Raw genomic sequence first — 9,344 nt, 5'->3', positions numbered from 1 at the left:
ATGTGTGGAAGCTTCCCAGTGAGCGAGTGGACGTGTTGATGAGGTTTCTAACACGTGACGTGAAACTAGAAGAACACAAACATCTCAGGATGAAGAAGAGGAGCCGGACACGTAGAAGACGAAGACGTCCACTTGAGAACACGAGGAGATTCCAGAGCTTTTAGTGATTGAAACATTAGAACACACACACACACACACACACACACACACACACACACACACACACACACACACACAGGAGTGTGAGATCAGAAATGATAAACAAACCTCAGCAGTTTTAGGCAGAAAACAAACCCGTGAATGAAGCGACACATGTGGACGTTGGGTTTACGTTAAAAAACATTTCCTCTTTTATTTTGGCAGAGACCGAAAAACAGCCTCTAGAAGTCTACATGCAATGAAGATCAACATGTCAAACACATTCTAGTCACATTTAGAGAAGTCACGGCTGTGATGGTCGACAACAAGAAACACGCTGCTGGGGGGGGGGGGGGGGGGCTACGACCTGTAGACATGACAATATAAATAAATATAATAAAAACTATAAACACACACAGACAAGACAAACCTCCCCAGAGCTTCAGTCCCTGCTCCACAGGTTCAGGGAGGATTTGGACTTTTCTGTCACACGTCAAGGAGTTGGAACGTTTTCCACATTTTGTTCTCTGAGTCTGTGTCTGTGAATAACGATGGACGACACGGCTCCTGAAAGTAAAGCCCATCATCTTCATCGCCCCCTGGTGGCTGGCTGCAGTATAGCTTATTAACCTCCTCCATGTTAGCAGATGGGACTTGGAGCAAACTAAACAATCAAAGTAGACGTTAAATAAATGTTTGTCAAAGATGTTTCTGTCATTTCAGGTCTTTCTCATCTCTCTGATGTTTCTGATCAGTTTGGTTTGAATCAGTTATTTGATGATATAAAAACAGGCTGTGACATCATGATTGACAGCTCAGACTGACTGCTGATTGGTTGAGAGCTTGTATGGGCGGGACCTCGATCACTGCTGCACAGACTCGGACTCAGAACGTCAGAAGCTCAGGATGTTAGCGTGAGAGGCAGCTGCTGATATTCAGAGACAAATGAGCAAACCCGGGATTTGAACCAGGAACCTTCTTCCTGTGGATATTTTAGCTTTATTTAAACGTGAAGATGTGGAGATGTGTCGTCCATCTTTATTTACAGTCTATGCTAAGTGAGGCGTTTCCCTTCAGCGGATGTAGACGTCCCCTCGAGACGTGATGTGATTCATTTTTTAACCAAATCAGCCACAGGTGTATTTTCTTGTCCGTCAACAGTCACTTGACTTTCTACAAACAGTATTTGTCTTCTCAGTTTGACGCTCAGACGTCTTCACATTAGGACAATCGGTGACACCTGTTCACATCACAGAGGAAAGACCCTGGAGTCACGTTCAGACTCAAGCTCCACCCGGAGGAGGAGGAGGGTTTTCAGATCTGTGCTTGGAATGTCTCAGTGAGGAGCAAATTCAAAATTAAAACAAACAAAAAACCACATTCATAGAATCTCTGTGATTTCAACCAAGACTTCTTCCTGTTACGTGGAAGCGTTACAATCAATCGACTCTGTTCCTGGTGAAAGTAAAGGTGGTTATAGAAGAACGTTCTGTAAAGTTCCAGTTCTCCCCCCTGAAAAACCGAATTTAAAACATGACACGTTTCTTTTCTTAACCCGAATGAAACCTTCTCGTCTCCTGATCTTCTGTCCGACTTCCACCAGCGTCCATCGCCGGCGGCTCTGAGGTGGCGGAGGCTCTTCTTTTAAAAAGTTTAAACTACACCACACTACACAGTTTTCACAAGTCATGCGAATATACAGGAGCTAGAATTTAGAAAGCAATGCTTTAAATAAAACATAAAAAACCTTAAGTTAAAAACTATAATCGTTACAATAATAAATTATTAGCTCGTTTAAACACAGTGGAATCTTTACACGGAACCTTAAAACAAAGAGTAAGTGTAAACAGACGTTTCTATTTCACTGGCTGGCCCCTCCCACTCACACGGACAAAACCAAACATTAAAAACAAACTGCATTTGGTGATCAGCTGCTCGCGGTTAGTCCAAAGTGGAACAGAGGGGGGGGGGGGGGGGGGGGGGGGGCGTAAAATATAATTATTTCCAATAAATAGCACATTCCAGAGGGGCGGACATTACTCTGTTAGCCAGTTAACTAAAGGTGCCTTATTTATAAAGCATTCAACTAAACCTCAGATGAAGCAGTTACAGTAAATAAGACGTCACACGTGTTGATGACAGGAAGTGACGGCAGGGATGAAGCAGTTACAGTAAATAAGACGTCACACGTGTTGATGACAGGAAGTGACGGAGGTTGATCCAGATCCTTGGTCTTGCAGCAAAAAAAAAAAAAAAGATAAAAAACTAAATCTAAATTTATGAATGTGCCAAAATTTCCATCCGAACAAAAAGGAGAGACGATAAGGCCCCGGAAAACAAATATTCAGATTCTTCTTCTCGACGGTTTCCCAGGAGAAAATAAACAATCAATAGCTCACATCTACCGTTAAAAAAATGGCTTTCCCACGCCGTAAGAAAAAACATATCAAAAAGAACGACCGGCAACACGGCTATACCATCCTGGAGTTAGTGTCCGAGGGAAAGTGTCCGAGGTTTTGTTTCTGTCGGCGGCCTCGGTTGTTTTTTGGACATTTCCTGAAGAGATGGAGACAGAGGTTTGTTTTACTCAAATCAAACTCAATTAACTCATCAAATAAATCAATCTCTCAAATCCTCACATCACAGACTTCTGGAAAAGAGGTTATGTTTTCACCCTAACCCAAGAAGGAACCTTTACTTTTGGGAGGACAGGTATTTTTGAGTGTGTGTGATTTGCTGCAGATCCAAATTAAAATCTCAATCCAGTGAATTTAAATGTGAACTCAACACTTTTGGTTATTTTAAGGAAGGAATACATCTTATCCTCTCATATTAAAGAATTCTGAAACCACTAAGTGCCATAAGAGTATTTAATTGACCCCAGACTGCTGCTTAACCTGAATCCTTTAATACTGAATAAAGATACTTTTTCAAATTCATGAATAACAAACCTTAACAACAGCTGAATATTTTAGATTTATCCGTAAATCAATGGGTTTCATTTATTTAACACTTTAACAGCAGCTGTATTTTTCCGTCGAGGTCTCTTTGAAGTTCAGTTTGTATTTAGTTTCAGATTTACCTTGTGATGCACATCACCACAGCCACGATGATGGCGATCTGCACGGCACCGATGATGGCGGCGATGAGGACGTAGTGCAGCTTCTGTCCACTGGGGACCACGTACAGGATGTTGAAGTCCTGAGGCTCGTCGCACTGCGGACCTTTGTAACCCGAGTCACATCTGGAACACGCAAAACCACGATCGTTAAATAACTGAACAATCGAGACAAAAACATGAGCTCACGTTTGGCCTTGGTCTGTTAAAACATCCGTAAAGATCAGGGATATTTTCTTTATCTGTCTGGACAAACTCTGTAATGGACACTGGACACAGATCTAGTTGTGACTGGAGGAGAGAAGATACAGAAACAGGATCGCTGACTAACCTGCAGGTGGCCATGTTGTACTTGATCTCACATTTCCCGTGAACGCAGGAGCTGGCGTAGCTGTCGGCGCAGGGGATCGGCATCCCAGCGTAGAAACCGTCCCCGTGGTCCAGACCTGTGGTTTCTGGACATGAGAGGACGGAGAAGAAAAGGACATGAGAGGACGGCCGTTACCGCTGCTGCTGACATATTGGACATATATACACATACTTATCAAGGAAATAAAGAAGACTCCCTTACCTAAGACATTTATTTTGAAAGGGCTGCTGTCGTCTTTCTTCCCCAGTTTTTCTTTATCAGCTGTGGAGGAGACAGACGGACACGGTCACTTCCTGTAGATCATTGAGAACAACCCATGTGTGTGTGTGTGTGTGAGTGAGTGAGTGAGTGAGTGAGTGTGTGTGTGTGTGTGTGTGTGTGTGAGTGTGATGACACGTGGTGGAACCAGCGTCGCCTGGAAATTTAAATCAAACCCTGGTGGTGATTGGCCCGACGCCCCGAGGAGACAGCAGATCAAGAGGGAGGGCAGGTGCTCTTCACCTCAGGGTGCTGGACACCCATATACACCCCCCCCCCCACCCACCCCCCACCCAACACACACACCCACATCTACCACCTCCCTGATCCAATCAAATGCTTGGTCACCGTCCAGCTCACAACCACTGACAAGAAATCCATAAACTCTGCCAACTCCCAGAGAGAGAGAGAGAGAGAGAGAGAGAGAGAGAGAGAGAGAGAGAGAGAGAGAGAAAGAGATTTTTTTGATTTTTCACAAGCACTTTATTTACATTTTCTTCATTTTACAACACACTTGTTTGCAACATTATTCAAATAAAATAAACAAAAATGCTGCTGTTAAAAAAACTCAGTCTGTTAAAAAGTGTGGAAAGGACAGCTCATTGTTGGTGACGGTGCAGAGGATGTCATTAAAACACCAAATTCTTTTAAAAGACTCGAGATCAGATATCATTGTGTAAAAACCGAACTCGAGTCGGAGTCTGGCCCGGAGGTTTACCACCCACACCGCCGCCGCTTCCTGCCCGTTCCTGTTCTCTACCCTGTTCTTCCTACTAATGTAAATGGCCATCTTGGCCTCACCTGAGAGGTGGTTCAGGAGCTGCCACTTATCTTTAGCTGCTTTGTTGTAGGCAGCTCCCATGATAAAAACCTTCTCAGTAAAAGTGACGTTAAAATCACTAAAAACCGCAGTTAAAAGAGCGAAGAAACTTGAAAGTCTCTTGCACTCAGTAAAAACGTGATAAACAGTCTCACGCAGGTCGCAAAATGGACACTTGTTAAAAACGGTGGGATTAAGAATAGAAATAAAAGCGTTGGAAGCGACGGCGCCGTGTAAAATTCTCCACTGGAGGTCGCCTGTTCTTTTCTTGAGGGGAGGTTTGTATAAAATCCTCCACTGTGGGCTGGGTCCATGTTCACCCCACCTCCGTGACCACACAGTGGGGGGTCTGTTGCTCAGTCCGGTCTGGTGGATGCTTTTCACACAGTTTCTGTATATTGTCTCTTTGTCTATTTTGTGTATTGTCAGTTTGTGTGTGTTTATTTCAGTTAGTAGGGGGCCGGTCTTTTCTCCCAGGCCTGGGCTCAGGATAATTTCCGGGTAGGGGTCTGCAGCCTCTGGTGTGATTTCCCCCCTCTGATAGGCCCTCAGGAGGTCCTTTTCCTGGATGGAGAGCCTCTGGGTCCAGAGCTCCAGGATCCTCTGGGCCATCCGGGAAGACTGCAGCCCCAGCAGGGAGCCCAGGGCCTGGGCGTTGTTGAGTGCCGGCCCCACTGCATCCACCAGCTGCTGTAGGGTCACCGTTCCAGACCGGGTCAGCGCCGCCATAAGGCCGGGTGTTGTTGTGCCGCTGACGTCCAGTCTGGCTCCATTCACGAGTGGTTCTCTCAACAACCAGTACAGAGAGGCTGCTTTTTGACACCTTGTTTTGTTAAAAAGGGCCCATGATTTAAAAACACCTTGATAAAAAGGAGGCAACCCACTTAATTTTAAGAATTTAGAATCTGTTAAAAACAGAGCATCATCCAACCCCAGGTTATTGGCACGCCTAAGGATGCTGCTGGCCACATCTCTCCACACCAGATCTGCTGGACCTGTGAGGTACTTTTTAATGAACTGGAGTCTAAAAGTTGCAGTCCGGCTGGCCAGGTGGACGAGGCCTTGTCCCCCCTCCTCCCTGGCTAAAAACAGCACCCCCTGTGGCACCCAGTGTAGACCCCCCCAGAAAAAATCCACCATTTTCTTTTGTACATTGGAAAGCAAGCCAGGGGGGGGTTCCACACACATTAGGTGGTGCCACAGTTGGGATGCCACAAGATTATTTAAAACCAGTACCCTCCCTCTAAGAGACATTTTTGGGAGCAGCCATTTCCATTTTAACAGTTTGTTTTCTATTTTTTCTGTTACGTTCTCCCAGTTCTTCTTATGTATGTCGTCGTTTCCTAAAAACACCCCGAGGTACTTTATGCCCTCCCTCTTCCATTTCAGGTTTTGGGGGAGAACTGGGAGACCTCCAGGCCACTCCCCGACCGCGAGGGCTTCGCTTTTCTTCCAATTGACCCTCGCGGCCGATGCCACGCTAAAATCATTTAAGATTTTGGCTAAAACATCTACATCCGTCTGGTCTTTAATAAAAACAATAAGATCGTCGGCGTACGCTGATAAAATCATGTTGCCACTAAAACCAGGATAAAACACACCTTGCATGCTGGATCTTATTCTACGGAGGAGAGGTTCCAAGGAGAGTGCGTAGAGCATCCCCGACAGAGCACAGCCCTGCCTGACACCTCTACCTACCCTGAAAGGAGCACTCAGACTGCCGTTGATCTTTAACACGCTCTCAACGTCACTGTACAGCACCTTGATCTTAGCTATGAAGCCAGCGCTGAACCCAAACTTCCCCATTACTTTCCACAGGAAGCTGTGTTCAACGCGGTCAAAAGCTTTTTCTTGGTCTAGGGAAATCAAGCCTATATCTACATCTAATGAACTGGAGACATCCAAAAGGTCTCGAATGAGGTGGACATTGTCCACCATGGACCTGCCGGGCACGCAGTAGGTCTGGTCCCTGTGAATGACCTGCTCCAAAGCCTTCCCCAGCCTGGAGGCCAGTGCTTTGGACAGAAGTTTGTAATCCACACAGAGCAATGACACAGGGCGCCAGTTCTTGATGTCCTGCAGGTTACCTTTTTTTGGGAGCAGTGTGAGGACCGCCCTCCTGCAGGACACTGGCATGGAGCCAGCCGCCAGACACTCATTAAAAACCTGTAAAAGATCGTGCGATAAAATGCCCCAGTAAGCTTTATAAAACTCCGGTGTCAGTCCGTCAATGCCAGGAGCCCGCCGTCCCTGCATGCCCTGCAGGGCGGTCAGCAGCTCCTGCATCCGGAGGGGGGCAGCGAGCTGTGAGTTGGACTCTTCTGAGACCTGAGGTAGTTCTTCACAGAACTCCTCCCTGCCTGCGTGTTCTTCCTCAGAAGAGTACAGCGCTTGATAAAAACTCACAGCCCGCTCTCTGATCTGGCTCCATCAGCTCTTCCCCTGTGTCTGAGAGCAGGGTGTGGATTACTCTCCTCTGCCCGTTCTTTTTCTCCAGACTGAAGAAGTAGCTAGTTGGAGCATCCATTTCACTGATGTTCAGGAACCGAGACCTGACTAACGCGCCCTGTACTTTACGTTCTAACAGGTCGGCTAAAGCCATTTTTTTTTCTTTGAGGTTTTCAATATAACCTCGATTTCCGGTGGACTCACTTAAATGTTCTAGTTCCACTATGTCGGTCTCTAGATCTTTCATAGATCGGGTGGCGTCTCTTGTGACATTGAGGGTGTGTTGTTGACACAATAAGCGTATTTGTGTCTTACCATGGTCCCACCACTGCCTAAGATTACTAAACTCGCCCTTCCTCTGTCTAAAAACACCCCAGAAATACATAAAAACATCTTTAAAACTCTTATCGAATGTTAAAACAGAATTAAAATGCCAATAGGCGCTCTTGGGTAAAACATTCCTGATAAACACATGACATAAAAGCAGGGAATGATCACTAAAACCAGCCGGCATGATGGCGCAGCTTTTAAAAATGTTAAAATGATGTTTAAAACAATAAATCCTGTCTAACCTGGCTGAGGAGATCCTACTCTCTCTGATGTGGGACCAGGTGTACTGTCTGCAGTCTGGGTGCATCCTCCTCCACACGTCCACCAGGCCGTGAGAGCGGACCAGCTGCTTTAAGGCGTGCTGAGAGGCTGGATGAGGCTCTGCGTGGTTGCGGTCTAAAATCGCATCTTCAGTGCAGTTAAAATCCCCCCCCAAGAATAAAAAATCCTCCATGGCACAATCATTAATAACTTCACTTATTTTTTCTAAAAACGGCTTCCTCTCTGCACCGGTTGCTGGAGCATAAACGTTAATAAAAACAGCAGTAAAATGGTCGAACTGAGCTTTGGCTAAAAGCAGCCTCCCCTGGATCACATGTTTGACCTCCAGCGAGTTCGGTTTAAAAGCCGTGGAGAAGAGGAAGCCCACTCCTGCGCTCAGGGAAGTGTTGTGACTTAAAATGGCCTCCCCTCCCCACTCCCTCCTCCAGTCAGACTCATTATTAAAATCACTATGAGTTTCTTGTAAAAACATGACTTCAATTTTTTTCATTTTCATAGTTTCATAAATACAGGTTCTTTTCTTTTGATCTCTTGCACCGTTCACGTTTAAAACCCCAACTTTAAAAACATCCATGTTGTTTAAAATGTTAGAAACAAAAACAGAAAACAATAAATTAATTAATACAACCATTGCTGTCCTTTCCATCACTGCTCAGTTGTCTCTTTGCTCTGAGCACAAGTTTTTTTATTCTAAAAACTTCCTGGTCTGTGAGGCCAGACTCCTCCCTCTGACTCATGTGGAGTCTGGCCGAGGAAATAAAAAGACAGAGATCTGGGAAGTGCTCCTCAAGTTTGAGTTGTTGATTTTTTGTTTGGTGTAAAAACGATTTAAATTTATCTACAGTAAGGATTTTCTTTTTTTGGCTGCTGTTAAAAGGCGGAAAGTCGCTGCTGTCAGACACACCCTCACACTCACTCACATCACTGTCCACTTGTACTTTATTGTTCCTTGCTTCATTTAAAACTGTCCTGGTTGACCTCCTGCGTTTTACTGTTTGTTTAGCTTTTACTGTTTCTTCCTCCATCTCCTCCTCCTCCACCTGTTCACTCCACACCATCCTGCCCTCAACTGCTTCTCCTCCTTTTCTTTGACTGTCCCCTCCATCCTTCTCAACACTTTTTTCTCCACCTGTCTCCTCCTCCACCTGTTTGTTACCTGCACCATCCTCTTCTTCCCCTTTACCTCCCACCTCCTTTTTCTCTACTTCGCCCACAACACCTTCACCCACAACACCTTCACCCACAACACCCTCACCCACCACATCCCCCCCGACACCCGGTGTATTAACTAAACTCACCCCTTGTGTTGGCTCGGTCACAGCCGCGCCTCTCCGTGGAGATGTCGGCGGAGAAACCCGTGGAGCTGCTATCGGCCGCTCGGACACGGGGGTCGGCCCCGTGGCGGCCGGCTCCCCGGGGGGGCCGACCGGCACCGCGGCGCGATCCACCGGCACCCCGGGGGGGCCGGCCGGCACCGCAGCGTGCTCTACCGACCCCCCAGGGGGGCCGGTCGGCCCGGCGGGCTGCGCCCGCCGGGCAAAGGGGGTCCGTCGCTCCGGTACCGGAGGAGCAGCGGGGGC

The 9,344-nt window shown here is 46.5% G+C and overlaps 1 protein-coding gene across 1 annotated transcript in view; it reads right to left on the bottom strand.

Moving 5' to 3' along the window:
- Positions 1-2,398: 2,398 nt before the first annotated feature.
- The window catches only part of LOC128454456 (tomoregulin-1), a 30,786-nt gene continuing 23,840 nt past the window's right edge, over positions 2,399-9,344 (bottom strand). The window contains exons 7-10 of the mRNA XM_053437861.1: positions 3,828-3,887; positions 3,588-3,711; positions 3,221-3,382; positions 2,399-2,694 (exon numbers count right to left, since the gene is read on the bottom strand). Of these exons, the coding sequence (XP_053293836.1) occupies positions 2,610-2,694; positions 3,221-3,382; positions 3,588-3,711; positions 3,828-3,887 (431 nt within the window). The 3' untranslated portion in view covers positions 2,399-2,609. The remainder of the gene's footprint in view (positions 2,695-3,220; positions 3,383-3,587; positions 3,712-3,827; positions 3,888-9,344) is intronic.

The sequence above is a fragment of the Pleuronectes platessa genome, chromosome 13 (assembly GCF_947347685.1).
Source record: "Pleuronectes platessa chromosome 13, fPlePla1.1, whole genome shotgun sequence".
Classification (NCBI taxonomy): Eukaryota; Metazoa; Chordata; class Actinopteri; order Pleuronectiformes; family Pleuronectidae; genus Pleuronectes; species Pleuronectes platessa.
The sequence above is the reverse complement of the archived record's forward strand: the minus strand, read 5'-3'. Positions and strand labels throughout refer to the sequence as shown.